Source organism: Somniosus microcephalus, chromosome 4, assembly GCF_052327205.1.
Source record: "Somniosus microcephalus isolate GS21.2 chromosome 4, FLI_Smic_1.0, whole genome shotgun sequence".
Lineage (NCBI taxonomy): Eukaryota > Metazoa > Chordata > Chondrichthyes > Squaliformes > Somniosidae > Somniosus > Somniosus microcephalus.
The window spans coordinates 352,102,029-352,119,419 of NC_140990.1; the positions used below are offsets into that span (position 1 = coordinate 352,102,029).

General features: G+C 42.1%; 1 protein-coding gene across 4 annotated transcripts in view; it reads right to left on the reverse strand.

Annotated features, from left to right (window-relative positions):
* The window catches only part of LOC147120766 (kinesin-associated protein 3-like), a 149,518-nt gene that overhangs the window by 29,164 nt on the left and 102,963 nt on the right, over positions 1-17,391 (reverse strand). For 3 of the 4 annotated variants that reach the window (XM_085987002.1, XM_085987000.1, XM_085987001.1), the window contains 2 exons: positions 7,627-7,735; positions 4,726-4,838 (listed from right to left, as the gene is read on the reverse strand). In XM_085987002.1, the coding sequence (XP_085843128.1) occupies positions 4,726-4,838; positions 7,627-7,735 (222 nt within the window). The remainder of the gene's footprint in view (positions 1-4,725; positions 4,839-7,626; positions 7,736-17,391) is intronic. The other variant, XM_085987003.1, reaches the window with a different exon arrangement.

Sequence of the window (17,391 nt, forward strand, 5' to 3'; positions counted from 1 at the left end):
TTAATTTACAATCACCTTGCAATTCAGTGCGTTGTACAAAACTATTTTTTTTAAAGCTGGAGTAGTAATGGACACCATGCTCAATATTCAAAAGCCAGCTTTACAGTCACATTGAAGGACCATAAATTTAATGGTGTTAAAAACCTGTGATTTCACAATTTTTTTTTTTTAAATGACACCATTACTAGTAAATATTATTAAATTGTAGCATTACAGTAACTTAATCGCAACATCTATAAGCACACTCTTCACAGTGCCTGCCTGACTCAATCAGGATATATAGACTCTAGTATATTCTTGGTCATGTGCTACAGAAGTAATGTCTTTCCTCTTCTCAACTACCCATTTTCATTTTATATGCAATGGAAATTTCCAAGATAGGTAACTATCGTTTGCTGACCCTTGGACCAGTGAACCATATTGCTTCAACTGACAGTTTGTTATTCTGCCCAACTTTTCATAACACTTAAGTAATTTTTCTGTAATTTATGACCTAAAAATTAATAGATAACATTTCAATACTGGTGCATTAGTACTTATGAAATTCTTGCATGGATGCAAAAAGTAGAATTCTCCCAAAAGGAGGAAAAGGAAGAGACAGGGATGTGTGACACTCGATAATTTTGGAGAAATTGCCACTCTGTGCTTGGTGTAGCTGGTATTCTATTAGGAAACTGAAGCAGCACCTAGTTTGTAAATCCGCTGCTATTGAAACTTAAAAGTTGCAAGTTTTAAAAACACCTTTATGGTTCTAATAACAGCATTAATTGTTATGGTCTATATCAAGTTCAGTTTGATTCAGTCTAGGGATTAATATTAAACATTCCCTGATGGGGAAACCCTATGGGGGTTTCTTTTTAGAACTGATGTCTACATAATTTGTTTTCCATTAACTAAATTGATGTGTGATAGAACTCTACTGCAACAGGCAACTAGTTGAATATCTTGGGAATCAGTACTGCGTCCTCAAATATTCATAAAGCTTTCCTTAATGGTCTTAAGTGAAGGATAATTACTAAAAATAAAACACAAATGACCTGGAAAGACTGTATGGAATGGGGAAGTAACAAATTGCCTTTAACGCCACTGTAGTGAGTTTGATCAGGAGTTTTCAACTGACCTCTTCTCAACTCTCTCTCATGGGCCAGCAATTCATTTACAAAGTTCAACATTAAAACTAAACTGCCAACAATATCGGCGCAGGGGAGGGCTCTGGGTATCGGAGACAGTGAAGGCTCGCCGCAGACTCAATGGGCCGAATGGCCTTCTTCTATGCTGTACTACTCTATGATTCTATGAGTACAAAACAAAGTATCGAGCCAGGATGAACATTGACTATTACATATGCCTGTGCTTGTCAAAGATACCTCCACGTCTTGACAGAAATGCTGCTCAGCACCAGCAACAAGTTTCACATTAAGTAAAACAAAAATATGTTTAACTGTACAACAAATTTTTTATACAGAAAAGATACTTGTATTGTGTTACAGGGGTCCGTGGAATATTTGTAAAATGGGAGGGGGGCAGGGGAGAAAGATTGGGAACCCCTAACTTAGATAATACTCAGCCCTGCTGTCTCCCTTATACTGTATCATTTTTGATGAAAACATTATAATCTAAGGCATGGAAGCTGGCCAAGTGATCCCAATTGCTCACCCTGGGTACAGATCTGACCAGACCATCAGTCAAATCTCACTAGTCTCAAATTACTTACAATGATAACAATAACAAACAGGAGTTTGAGGAAAATTAGAGGAAATGACTGAGGCATGGTTGAAAAAATAGGTTCTGAGAAGGCTTTTGACCTCAGTAAATGGTGGGACCAACAATGTATCTCCTTAAGAAATGAGATTTAAGGACTGAGAAAGAAACAGAGGAGTGACTGAGAAGGAGGGTGAATTAGAGTGGGTGAATTTAATGTCAAATCAGGTACAGAAAGATAAATAGAGAGGGAAAGAAAGATTTGATAGAGAGAGAGAGAGAGAGAGAAAGAAAAAGAGAGACAGAAAGGAAAAGTAAGTAAAACATTTTTAAATTTAACATTTTTAAAATCTCTAAGAACAATTTACCACCTGAAAGAATTAGATGCCACAGTTTAAATTGTTCCCTTTCTGGGTCAGAGAGGCTGCTTGGCACGGCATTAACACTTATGTCGTTAAAAAGGTACTTACGCTGTTAATTACCAGAGTTAACTTTCTGTGGCAAGTTTAATGGGCAATTAATGTGCAAAACCAGCAAATTCTTAAAAATTACAGGACAGCTATTGGCGAGAGGCCGTTTGTGTGAAGCTAACAGCAAAGTGGTATAAATTGACCAGCAATTCTGTAAATTCACAACTCATGGCGTATCTCTTAATCCCCTGAACTTGCTGGCCGATTTGCTCATTAATAATTGCATGCATCGTTAACACACTGTTATTTTCCAGCAAGATCGGCCCAATGAAATGATATACTGATGCAATGCACCAATCTGGGGAATCTCCCTGATGTCCCTTGATATAAACCAGATGCTTGAAAAATACTGTATTAGATTTTGCATTTACAAACTAGTCACTTGTGTCATCAATGACAAGTTGCTAAACTGGAAAAATGCCATTCTTAATTTAATTTCAGTAAGAGAACACTATAGAATTCAAAATGAAACAGCATCAATGGTACCGATCTGCAACCCAGTGTATCGGGGACCCAGCGAGTTCTTGATATTTGTCAACAGTGTCCCCAACAATGTAAAGTATGAAATAGATCAGATGACTATGGTAGTTATCAACCATGGATAAACAAGCAATGGGTAGCTCCTTTTATTCTAGCTTGGTGAGGACTATTAATTGAGCCATTTAAGACTAAAATACTGACCATCAGCTGGGCCAGAGACACTACAAAGATAAATTGAAGGAGAGCATTAAAAATAGTATTTAAGCATGGGACAACAGTGCAGGAAAGCATGATTTGGAAAATAAAGATTAAAATATTAAGTAGCCATAATTCCTCCTTTAAGGGAACAGTCCATATATGGAATAAACTATTGATTAATATGATGATACAATAGCAATGGACTCTTTTTTTTTAGTGGAGTTGACATGTTTATGTTCCTGGAGGATATATAAGTACTGCACAGGATATGGATCTAAAGATTAATAGATGGAGGTTTTAAAGGAAATTAAAATGGGAATGGCAGGCAACAATACAGAGATAGATAATAGGGTAATATTCTTTGTTATGGACAATTGATTCCATGGTCTAGATTACAGATCAATGGGATAAGCTGTGCTGAAAAGCCTTTTCTCAGTATTGGATTCCTAATATTTGTAATCACAACTCATCAAAAAAACCTGAACATAGCAAAACTCAGGATAATAAGTTGTGCTATTTGCAAGTATAATTACCTTCTGCATCACCGGACATAGGAAAACAGTAATTATCATTCCCATACTTAAATAGGCTATAAAACACCCACCACCTTCCTTTACCTCCACACCTTCCTCAAAATGTGTACAGGAAACTTTGTGCTATCCGGCAGCGACGGGACCAAGCTGTTGCCGTCCCATCAAAACTGCCGGACGAACCAGTGCTAATGTTGAAACATACGGAGATTTTGAGCTCCGTATCTGGCAACAAACCCATCTTCTAAACAGTCGGCCGTACCTTGCAAGCGTCTCTGTAGCTTAGCAACAGCTTCAGCGAGACCTTGCAGAGCCTGACTGGTGAAAAAAAAGCAACGAAAAGAAAAAAAACCTAACAAAACGGCTCCTGATTTTTGCCGGTGGCTCGAGCATTCCGGACAGTTAACCTCCGGATAAACCAAAGTTTCCTGTACAAACTAATGTATCGAGAGAACAAGACTGGCATGTTTTGCTACATTACAGATTGACCAGAGTCTGATTTTTCCCAAACTGTTGCAGGACACATGTAAAAAAATCTTTGTTCCTTCTATTAACCGTAAAATCATTTTGAAGTTAAAAGCTTAACATTGTAGGGATTTCTTTTTGTAAAAAGGCTCATTATACCTGTTTATCGTGACCCAAAGATGGGCAAATATAATTATACACTGGCTTTTTGCCACCTTCATTTCTAAAACAGCACAATATAACCAATCCATATTTCTGGAACTATGCTGCGCTTGCCAACTTTATTTATTTATTTTTTTTTAAAAAGCACAGCAAACAATTTTGGTTCAGATTAACTATAAAGCATCACAGGCCTCCCTCTCGTATGCAGTGGAGAATTTTTTTGAGGCTGGTAGGCGTTGAGGCAATGGGAACATCCTTTGTGTTACAGTGTGCTCTGTATTGAGGACAATCCAGACGACATTTTATGGGAGGGAAAGAAAAACCTATGATCAAGGTTCATGGAATCAACAGTGAGCCACAGGATTCAATTCCAGTCGAGTGAACAGCAATCCAGAGAAGCTGCTCCCCCCGTCTCCCCACCCCCTTACACTGAGGGACCACTCCACTTACCCAAAGGGACCACTCTCTCAAACTATACATAGTATCTGGCAATTAAGAGTTTGAACCCTCATGCTTAGATAGTGGGTGCAAAACAACAGGAAGCACTGCTACATTTGTGCTTTTGTAAAATAAATCTCTGGTGCAATCAACAGAGGGAGGTAGGTCAAGGCAGCCAATCATCAAGTAAATCTGAATTAACCACATTTGCGTGTACTCAAAAAAACACCCCACAAGCACTGCCCTAATTACTTACAGGTAAATCGCTCTACGGTACTTACAATAAATAATTTTTTGGTTTGACCTTCATGCTGAGAAATGTTCCTGATCATTTTCATCAGTAGTGAATCCTTGAATTTGAAGGCTCTTTTCATTAGCATTTTCAGGCCATTTCCTAAAATGTATAATGTTCAAAGTCAGCCATCTTGAGTCAATTTTCTCAGCAAAATGATATGATTAGACATATACCCACTTCAGCAATTTCCTGATTAACTATGTTCCATGTCAATTATTTAGTATTGTAAGTAAACAGGAATAACTACATCGCAAATCAAGGGATTACAAACATTAATTCCATTGATTTAAAAATGAATGTTAGAAAAAATAGAAGCTAACATAGAAACTATTTAAAAATATGAAGTTTCTTGCAATGGGATATCACATTTGTTTCTAAATGAAATTTCATACTGATTCGGTCTAACAGTATCAAATCAGCAAAGATTACAAACACAGAAAGTATATTGTGGAAGAATACATGGGACTCCAGCTTTATTAAAGAAATAGTAACAAGGTAATGTTCAAGTTATCCACAGATTACTTGCTCAAAAGGAGTCTATTACTGATGCCTGTATACTCATGCAGTTCCATGATAGCAAGTGTTTCGGTGTGCTGCAAATTTAACTCAAAACAAGAGACACTAGCAGTTCATAGAATGAAAGAGATCACAATCGGTACAAGCATTGCAAGCCACAAATAATCTTAGCAAGGGTGTGGAGACCACATGGCTAGAATACAAGGCACTGCTCTCCTTCTGCAGAAGTGTATCCCCAGAGTGAAAATTTATTAAAAAATATAAATTTTGCACAAAGGTGCAATAATTACAGAGTGGGCCCGACTGCACAACACCAGCACCAAAGCCATGAACTTGTTACAGTGGGCCCACTTGGATAAGCATATTACATCAGTAGTCACACGATATCCTAATATTTTCATTTTTTTTTAAATCACAATGGCATTAGATTTTACAGCAGCTGTCAATGACCGACACAGCTGATTTTGTCAGCTGGTTTGCAATTTTTAAACTGCAGTTTTCAGTTATCCCAATTGACATGGAAAACTCTGCATCACTTTGCAGAACACAATCAATACATATCACATTCAGCTACAACAGCAAACTGAAAATCTGTAACAGCAGATGCAAGTACTTAGTACAGTTTTGCACGTGGCTGAAAACAAGCTGAATTTGGCACAATTAAGCCTACAAAACAAATCAAGACCGTGGGGGGGGGGGGAAAGAGGGGGGGGGGTCCAATTTGTTATTGCTTTAAATGAGATCAGTTTAAATATTAAATATAATGTACTTATATTTCAGAATACTTTTGACATAAAAAGGAAGTCTCATCAGATCAGCTGGGATCTGCGTAGTACAATACTGAACATGCAGTTCATCTTGTTGTCCAGGTGCTGTCCTGCTGAAGACCACAGATATCCGACAGCAAAGGACCAACTAACAAGGCAGCTGAGCAGTCAAATATTTTCAGTAGGAAAAAAAAACTGAATTTGCAGAGGCTTTAGTCCCACTAATCTCTGCTTACACTGTTGAACAGCCACAAATTCAAATATTAGTTTCATCTTGTAACCTCAGTCCACTTTCTCTCATTTGAGAGATTGCTGTATTTAAGTCATAGGTGAAATAACCTTGTGTAACATCCTAAATTAAATAGCTCCAGAAGATATTTAATTACAAAGAAAAAAAACACCACAAATCACAAGTAATGCTACCTACAGCTGGAGATGCAAGATTTCAGTTTCTCAGTTGTCAAATAAATCAGCGAAAACGAATTACTTACGAATTAGAAGTAATTCCTTAAGAATATTCTTCACAAATATTTGCAGTTTAAATTTTTTAAATCTTAATTTACAATACTGCTCACAACATATTAAAACAAAAAATATAATCTGTAACCCCTTTCTGAATCAGTGTGCACACAAGTATGTTACACACATAAATTAGTAGCAGTACATGAAAAAGTGTGTCTGTAGCTTTCTCACAAAAACAGATGATCACTTGTGACAACCAGGACAAAAGAACTGTAAACATTCAACGGTCTTACTGGAATCCAAAATGTGTGGTCAATCAAGCATAAGTGGCTCTCTCGGAACTTCAAACATTTAAGAAAGTAGATTGAAAGGGTTTGCAAGTTGCTAGTAAGTGTAAAATCTGTTAACCTATATTTTATCAACTAAACTGACTAGAAGGGTTTTCCTCAAGTTATCTTACAATAAGTCAGGCCTTCTGTATCACAAATTTAAAAAAAATCTAAGCAATTAAAAGGCACAAAACAACTTATACTCAAGTGACAGCTAAATCAATGAAATGCCATAATACATAGCACGCTACAGAAAAGGACAACACTAGAATGTGGTTTTAGACTGAGCACTGCAGCCAAAAACACCCAAGTGATTCTGCAGGTTGAGAGTCACAGGGAAAGCTACTCCGCTCCTTGTCCGTAAATGTTCAGTATTTTGATGGCACAGGTGGGAGCGTTCACACTTTCAAAACATTAAAAATAACTCTGCTCGAGTGTGAAAAGTGCTTATGAATGCTAATGGACCTTCTGAGCACTTAGTAAGTCTGCCTTGACACCATACTAGAGTTATACTCATGTGATGTGGTGGTGTGAGGCAGCCTGCTGAGGAAGCCTCAAATCATTGCATGCCAAGAATCGGCCTGGGGCCTGAACATTGTCATTTCTGCATTGGATATTGTAAACATCTTCACAGTGACACAAAAGCATAAGTATAACTGCACCCTCAATCTACTTGTATCTATTATTACATACTTTTTAAAAATCACAATTATAAATAGAAGAAGTGAAAACTAAATCTAAGGTTACAGTCCCTCCGATTTTGATATAAAAGTTAAGATTCTGCTACATTTCAGATATCAGATAAATTCTTACCTTCGCAAATCAATTGCACATTTCTCTTGTTAGAAGCTAGGTTAATACAAAAGGATATTAATTCCATGTCAATGTGCTCCTCTGCACATTCAAACAACATCTTCATTAACTGTCAACAGATTAGCACACAAATGCATCAGTTCCTGCAATTGATCTTCAATGTTCAAATATTACTGCACCCTTCCTCTACAATATATTCACAGCTGTTCAAATAAAGTAACATGATTTACACTTTTTCTTTTGAAATGAAACTGTAATTATCTAACCCGCACTTGAACTGTAAAAATATTTTACATGTGGTTTGACAGGTAATTTTAACCTAACCCACCCAATGAGGAAACTGACTGGATTGGAGGGGCCAGAATTTTTAACATGCCTGATATTACATTCCATTGACTTCAATGGAAAGTAAAATTGGGCGGGGTGCAAAACGGACAGCCAATCCAGTCAGTTTCCCGCCAGACGGGTTTAGTTAAAATTTCCTCCAAGAAGTTGCAAGTAGTTGAACATTTAAATGAGAAAAAGGTAATAAAGTTTCACTCCTAATAAAACCATTGCTCAAACTTGCTAGCATTAGCTGCATCCAGTTTCAAGTAGGCTGCGAGAAAGAAAGCCACATGGAAGCAGGAAGATCCATATTTTAAGAGGTATAGAACGATGGTGGTGTTGGGAGTCTTAGATAAGAAACATTGGCCAGCTCACCTGTAGTGTATGTACCCGTCTATCTTTAAGGGAACTATTGAATGTAACCGTTCACCTTTAAGGGAACTACTTTAGGTGTGGCACTGTTTGTTTGGCTTCTGTATACTGTAATACCGATAGTGACCACACCAGTATATAAGTGTTGTGCCAGGAGTTATTGGGCAGATTCGCCCGGACCTTCGAATAGTAAAGACCTGTTTTGTTTGTTACTTAAGTCTGTGTATTTATTAACTGCACAACCCACAGACTTTACAGTGGCGACGAGTCCGATCGTACCCTGCGGCAAGATTACCAAAGCAAGAAGAGCGTCGAAGAGAGGCAACCGCCCTCGTCGTGCTGCTGGAAGAAAACACGAGGCTGCAGCAGGAGAGAGGTGGAAGACTTTAGCAACAAAAGCTTCCATTAGCAACAGGCACTGACTACCCTTCTACCACGGTGCGGAGTGAGCCGATCAGCAGGGAACAAGGCGGCCGAAGAGACTGTGAGTAGGGGAAGGTGTAGAGAATATCCGGAGGATAAGGGCAGAGCACTCGACCTCGGTCGAGGGGGAGCTGTGCCGGCCAAAAGTCGGGTCCAACGGCGTCGGGTGACAGCCGGACCGCGATCGGCGGGAAAAATCCGGGCAGCGACCGCAGCGCTGAGCCTGCGAGTAGGCGCGGGAAGAGAAACCCAGCCGCAGCCGGGGAGGGAAACACCGGTCTGCGAGAGGGCTGGGGAGGCGAACGGGAACCGTGCGGGTGAGAGCCGGGTGCGGAGAGAGAGACTGCGAGGAGCCAGTCCAGCGGCTGAGCTGTTCTCCACCAACGGGGTACTCAGAGCCGGCAAAACCGAACGTGCGGGAGTGGGTGAGAGACACAGCCGAAAACGGGGTGAGAGACTGCGCGAGAGCCAGTCCAGCGGCTGAACTGTTCTCCACCAACGGGGTACCCAGAGCCGGTAGCACCGAACGTGCGGGTGAGAGCGACAGAGCCGGGTACGGAGAGAGAGACTGCGCGAGAGCCAGTCCAGCGACTGAACTGTCCTCCGTTAACGGGGTGTACCCAGCGCCGGTTGGGCGGGAGGAAAAGACATAGCCGAGTAAGGGGAGCTGTGCGGAAGCCAGCCAGCGGCTGAACCTGTCCGCTGTGGGGGAAGCGTACCCCTTCCACCGGAAGAAACGCGGGAAGCCGCCATTAGGCGGAGAAGACGCCAGAAGCGGGATACCGCCATTGAAGTGGGCGGGGAGAGAAGGAAAGAGCGGGAAACCGCCGATTTCGCGGGAAAACCGCCATCTTAGAAATACACAAATAAATAAGAATACTTAAAGAAATACTGGTGCTGCTCCCAAGGGAAGAAAAATGCCTAAGCGAGGGAATATTAACGACTTTAATTCGGAAATAGAAGACTGGGCCACGTACGTGGAACGCATAGAGATCTATTGCGAAGCCAACAAAATAGAGGAAGACGACAAGGCGATAACATTGCTAAACTCGATGGGGGCAAAAACATACGGGCTCTTGAAGCATCTACTAGCACCAAATAAACCAGCGGATCAGACCTTCGAAGAGATTGTGGCTGTGCTGAAGGACCATTTGAACCCCACACCGCTGATGCTGGCTGAACGATTCAAATTCTACGCAAGAACGCAGAAGAAAGACGAAAGCAATGCGGAATACTTGGTCGAACTGCGTAGGCTAGCGAAATACTGCCAGTTCGGAGGGAATCTGACAGAAGCGCTGCGGGACAAGTTCGTATGCGGATTGTCCAAAGAAGGGACGCAGAAGCGACTACTGGAAGAGAACGACCTCACACTGGACAGGGCTGCCCTTATAGCTGCATCGCACGAAGCCGCAGCGAAAGGAACGGTGGAAATGCAACTAAAGGCGGCGGCACTTGGGGTGGACCAAATTACTTCAAGCACAACAAAATGCTACCATTGTGGGGAGACCACGCATGACCAGAATCAATGCTGGTTTAAGAACCAAGAGTGTAGGAAATGTGGCAAACTGGGTCACATCGCGAAGGTATGCCGGTCCGGGAAAAAGACCAAAAATCAAAGGAAGCCACCACAAGAAAAGTACAACAAGGTACACAAGGTGGCTGAGAAGAGTTCAGACGAACAGAATTCAGACTCAGACCCAAACAACCAGGAGCTGGGTAGGCTGAGAATCCACAATGTGGGTAAAGAAACGGATCTACAGGCCATCTGGGTCATACTAAAAATAGCTGGAGTCCAAGTAAGAATGGAGCTGGACACTGGATCAGCTCTATCAGTCATCAACCGAAGGGACTACCACCGGCTATTCTCTCACATACCTTTAAGAAATACCAAGTTCGTATTACAGACATACACTGGGCATAACGTATACCCCGTGGGGAAAATAAGAGTCAAGGTGAGAGATAGGGGTAAAGAACACCCAAGAATGAACTTGTACGTATTACCTGAGGGAGGACCACCACTTCTAGGACGGGAGTGGATTAAGAAAATAGACATGGAATGGCATTACCTAAAAGCCATAATGAGGGAGGACTCGGTGCAAGCTATTAGCTCAGATTCTGAAATGGATGATGATAAGACCAAGTCGAATATGGAAGACAAGGCTAAAAGGGACTTGCCGACGATGGGAAAGAAAACGAAGACATGCAGAAGGACTTATGGTACCAAGAAGAATAAAGCTGCAGAGCAGAACTCCAGGTTGACAGAGAATTCTGAGCCTGTTCAAGCAAAGGATTCATCCATGACGGAAGAACACCGAGCTCGGACGCAAACTTATGTCAAAGTACGACAACAATTAGAACAGTTGAGTGACCGTCTCGTACAAGAGATGAAAAATATGGAAAGGTTCTGGGACACCGAATGGGAGAACCTGGAAAGACTACAGAGACAGCTAGCTCAAGCAGAGAGCGACCATAGAGCCATCATGGTCAAATACCAATCACATTCCCCTGATGCTGTTCAGGAACTAGAATATTTACAGAATGAACCAAAGGAAGAGGAATCTTCAGGGAGCCAGGATTTTATTCCAGTTCTGCTCTACGACTCCTTACAAGCAGAGTGTGAGAAGTTGAAAGAACAGTATGAACAGGCCCAGGCTACAATTCTGGAGGGGGTCAACTCGGCAGCCTCCGAAAAGCTAGTTTCAGTAGAAGCATATGAACAACTAAAGGTTGAACATGAGCAAGAAGTCCAACGGCTGCAGGAAATTCTTGATGAGCTCAAGGCCAAGACAGACTCATCGGTAGGAGATCCATCCATCGATGAGAAATTAGAGGTGAAAATCATGGCAGAGCATGAAAGACAGGATGTCCAAGAACTCATAAAAACATTGAAGGACACCCAAGACAAATATGAGGCGGCAATGGCCGAGGTTCAACAACTTGAAGAACAGATTCAACTGGGAATCCTTTCAGTGGAAGAACAGGACACTGTAAGAATGGTCCCTGAACATGAACTAGAGAGCATCAGGGCGCAACTTTTCCGAGCGCTGAAAGCCAAAGTTCAAGAGGAACGTAAGGTGGAAGTATTGGAGAAAGAGGTGGAGGAAATGGAGAAGACTCTGATCCACCGTGTTCCCAGGGAAGAGTTAACGGTCAGCCAACTCCTTCATATGCTGAAGGACAAGACTCTGCAAGGGGAACAATCTGAACACGAGCTTCAATCTTCAGGGGGAACGAGTTCGGAGCTCTCAAAAGTCACGGAGATAGCTGAGGTGGCAACACAAATTTTACAAGGATGCCAAAAGTACGTTGAATCACGTCAAGGTGAACAGAAGAATGTGGAAACCGTTACTTCAGTAGAAGGGTTAAATAGCCTGATAACGCAATTACCGATGGAAAGGAAGGTATTGAACTCACAAATGAGGTCCGTCGTGAAGGAATGGCAGATAACCCAGGAAGAGCGGGATGAATATGAATGCATGAAGAAGGCTTTTCAAGAAAGATGTTTAGGGAAGGAACCACCGTCAGCTAACGTCCAGACGGGTGAGGAGGAAGAAGAAGTCTCTCTCGCTGGCCTAACTCAGGACGAACCCGAATATTACCATGACCTGTTGAGTGACACTGAATATTACGAGGATGTGGTCTGCCCAGCTTGTGATGAAAACTCTCAAAGTGCTGAAATCCGGATGAAGCACTTAAGGTCTAAGGAACATAGAGAGTTGGTGGCGCTACAGCTGGCAGCCGAGAAAGGAGCTCCGAGAGTTTCAAAAAGGCAGAAAAGAAAAAGAAGCAGAAGATAATAGCTGTCTAAAATATTAGCACTTCTACCATTCCAGGCGGGACATTACGAAAGGAGCTAAATTAGTTGAAAAACTGGAAAGTGTCAAGACAGCCAGTTGGTTGTAAAAGTCCGCACTGCTGGTTCAACAGGACGAAGGTTCAAGCTGTTACGTCAAGAAAAAGGCTATGGAGGAGTCACGCTAGCCAGGTAATCAGGCTACACCAAAGAAATGTTGTTCGGAACGAGTCAAGATCAGAGACTGAATCTATGAACTGTTTCCGCAGAGACTGAACCTGTGAACTGTTTCCACCGAGATTATATTTGTAAATTGTTTTATATGACATTGACTCCACCGAGATTATATCTGTAATTTGTTTTATAGGAAGTTGAAGATATGTATGTTTAACGGGGACTCTGTAAGTAATAAGCTAAAAAGGGAGGATTGTAGTGTATGTACCCGTCTATCTTTAAGGGAACTATTGAATGTAACCGTTCACCTTTAAGGGAACTACTTTAGGTGTGGCACTATTTGTTTGGCTTCTGTATACTGTAATGCCGATAGTGACCACACCAGTATATAAGTGTTGTGCCAGGAGTTATTGGGCAGATTCGCCCGGACCTTCGAATAGTAAAGACCTGTTTTGTTTGTTACTTCTGAAGTCTGTGTATTTATTAACTGCACAACCCACAGACTTTACATCACCTGCCTGAATCACTTCTTACAGGCCCAGTGGAAAAGCTTAGTATGGTGATGAGTCACACAGACCAGAAGGTTCCATGTTCAATACCAGATCTGTGCTGAGTAAAAGGATCTCAGCCACAACAGTTAGAATGCTGAAAATGGAGCTTTAGCATCTTTGCATTAAGGAGAGAGGGAAAAAAATCAACCAGAATTCCCATTGCTAATTGATGTCCAGTGACCCCTGCTGCAAAAGTGTACATGTATGGAAGTTGAGTGAGGCATGATGAGGCACGGCTGTGAAGCTCTTCACTGTCAAACAGCTTTGCAATACACAATGCCTAGGCTCATATGAAAAACTGCGCACGATACTAGAGCACTGCCAGTGCCAGAAGAGTCACACCCCAACACGGGTCTGTGTTTTAAGGAGAAGAGAATAAGAAAAACAAGCTGGGGGAGAATTAAGAAAATGGCACACTCATTTTCTTCAAAAAAAGATTTTAAAAAAGGTAGTGTAAATTATTTTTTTTTAAATGTTTCTGCTAAGAACAGATAGATTTTGAGTAATTTAATAAAGCTTAATCCACAGTATTTTCCAAACAAGTTATTTTTGATACAGAAGCCTGATCACCTGCTTTATAATGGGCCAGAAATTCCTAAACGGGGCTTGCAGCGCGTGCAAGCCCCGTATTTGCACTTACCCCGCGCTACTGCCGATCAGCTCCAGGGACGCCTGGACTTGGTGTTTGAAAAAGAAGAATCCCGGGCAGCGTATGACGTCACGCCGCCCAGGAGTGCAGCCAGCGCGAAGCAAGGAGCGTGCAGTGCAAGTGAGACACGCCCCTTGAGGTCTCAGTTTCACTGGACACGCCCCCAATGTTTCTGTCAAGCTGCTAAGCATTTTTACATGCAAAGCAGCAGTTTAAATTGGTTTTTGGAAGTTTTTTGAAGATTTTGGTAACTTTTATAAACTTTTTAAAATGTTTACATTATTTTGAGTAATCTGAAGTAGTTTTAAAGAGAATTAAAGCAATTTAAAGACTTTTAAAAGCCCTAAAAGAATTTTTTTAATTCCATTTATTTATTTAGCAATGTCGTCGTCATACGTGTCTTCACACTGTTCCCTTTGGGGAACTGTATGAAGTGGTGGAAGGATTTATGGCCATGATTAACGCTCATTCCGTGACCGTAACCATCTTTGAACCAGCCATTAGGGCGGTTAGTCCTATGGCGGGAGGGTTTTACGGGCTCCCATAAGCTATACAAGGAGGGGGGGCCACCCACACCCACGGACGCAAATATCCCACTGGATGTCAACCCAGAATTTAGAGCCGGAGCTCCGACTCCACTTGCCGGGACTGTCTGGAGCTGGGTTCGAAACCCTACCCTGATCTGGCCCAGCGGCGGGGATCCTACCGCTATGACAAAGGCCCAATCCAATTAGCAACTTAAAATGGCAGCATAGGGCTCCAGTCACGGGGAGGGAAAAGGCGCAGGAAACGTATGGGTGTCACCTTTTGTGCGGAGTGGGCCTTTTGCGTAGCAGTAAGCATCCCCGCCGCTGGGCCAGAAGGAGTAGGGTTTCGAACCCCACTCCAGGCAGTCCCAGCAAGTGGAGTCGGAGCTCCAACTTTAAATTCTGGGTGGACATCCAGCGGGATACTTGCGTCCGTGGGTGTTGGTGGCCCCCCCCCCCCCCTCAGATGGGTTGTGGGAGCCCGTAAAACCCTCCCGCCATAGGACTAACCACCCTAATGGCTGGTTGAAAGATGGTTACGGTCACGGAATGAGCATTAATCACGGCCATAAATCCTTCCACCACTTCAAACAGTTCCCCAAAGGGAACAGTGTGAGGATACGTACGATGATGACCTATTGCGCAATGCACCTCCTTGGACCCTCAATCGCAGATGCGAGGGGGCAAGTCGTGCAATTGTTAAATCTTTTATTTTATTGACATGTGAAATGTTGGCCCAGTAATTCCCTTCCAAATGCACTAGTACGGTCGGGGTACTTACGCATCTGGCCGGATGAAATGCCGGTTTTCAGCATGCACAGTGCATGTGGGGAAAACCGGCATTTCCTGTCCTCTGAACGAAGGGGTTCAGAGGCAGAACGCGTGCGACTGCACAGGCAGCGCGTGCGCAGTATAATTCGCCGCTTTCATTAATGCTTTCAGTGAGGTCAAGTCATTACAACTTACACATGAAAAAAGCATGGGTACAGTTGCTCCAGAGGCTGCGGAGGAAGATATTTATTATCGTGGAGCTTCTGAAAGTATGTATGTCTGTATATATTCCTTTGCGTGTTATGTATATATTCCTTTACTTATGTGTATGAATGTATTATTTAATTATGACTTTCAGAGAAAGTAACTTATTGGAAAATCATAATTAAAAACATACATTCATACACATTAGTAAAGGAATATAAAACATACATACATATACGTAAAGGAATATATGTGGACATACATACATAACTCATTCTCACATTCAATTCACACAGCCACAATTGCTCCTTCTACCTACCGTTCTGAAAACCCTTTTTAAAAAAATAAAAAAATAAAAAATTTTAACTTTAAAACTTACTTAAAATTTCTTAAAATAACTTCCCTCCCTTTCCCAAACAAAAATATTGCATTTCAAAAGTTCCACGATAAAATATATCTTCCTCCGCAGCCAATGAATAACTTTACACTTGCTTTTTTGAAGTGTAACTTCTAAGGACTTACCCTCACTGAATCCATCATTGAAATCCACAAAGTTCACTGCGCAAGCGCTGCCTGTGCAGTTGCACACGCTGTGAATAGACCTCGGGTCTGGAAATGCCGGCGTTCCCCGCATGCGCTGCTCCTGCTGAACGCCGGCATTTCCAACGGCCAGCTGCGTGAGTAACCCGACCGTACTCATGCTTCTGGCCTGGAATTTCTGGCCCAATATATGCCCGTTCCAACATCAAGTGGTGGGTACTGTTACTTCAATCTACAACTGAGGTCAAATATGATAATGTATTATTTATACTTCAATAATTGCTGCAAATCAGCTGCAAATCCAAGTCTGCAGCTGAAGTGTAAATATGGCTTCAAAATGTTACTGATTATTCATATATTATTAACGGAAGCCTAGTCACTACACTAACAATAAATTATAGTCCAAAGTATGCCTTGCTTAAATGTGCTTATTGTCACTCGTCACTGATTTAACAGGAAGGTATTTAGATGTTGAATCTATAGTGAAGAAGCAGTGGTATTCCTTCAGACAATTCCCATATTGAGTATCAGATACCACAGACCCGGACTGAAATCACTGTGTCTAGACTCTCTGGCACCTGACTTCACTTATTTACCAGCAACCAGAGGCCTACTCTGCACTCCCCACATCCACACACCTTCCCCTCCAACATCTTTGAATGATTACAGCAAAAAGCTTGCTTTCCTCTAGAATCGCTATCCTGACCAATGACTCCCGAGCTCACTGTTTGATCTGATCAACCAGCTTATGAACTTTGGCAGATAATGACTTCAAAGAGCAAAGGGCGCTGTATGAAGGGACCTTTAGCAGCATTCCATTAGCGGGAGAGAAAGGAGAGATCAAAGGGGACCATCAAAACAATGGTTTTAGAAAGTCTGGAAAGCCAAGACAGTAGTGTGTTGCTCCATGGCAAAACTGGTTTTAAACTGCATCATTATATAAGCATCTATTTTCATTGGTTCTGATAAATAAATGCCTGTAATTCTGTGGATCACTTGCAATGAGAGTTAAGCCACTTTTTTGGGCAATTTCTGGAGCTTTGCTTCCTGCTGCCGAAACCCACATTCATGCCTTTGTTACCTCTAGACTTGACTCTCCTGGCCGACCTCCCATCCTCCACCTTACATAAACTTGAGCTCATCCAAAACTCTGCTGCCCATATCCTAACTCGCACCAAGTCCCATTCACCCATTACCCACCCCTGCGCTTGCTGACCTACATTGGCTCCTGCTCCAGTAACGCCTCCATTTTAAAATTCTCATCCTCGTTTTCAAATCCCTCCCTGGCCTCGCCCCTCCCTATCTCAATAACCTCCTCCAGCCCTCCGCACTCCTCCAATTCTGGCCTCTTGCGCATCCCCGATTCTATTCGTTCCACCATTGGCAGCTGTGCTTTCAGCTGCCTATGCCCCAAGCTCTGGAATTCCCTCCCTA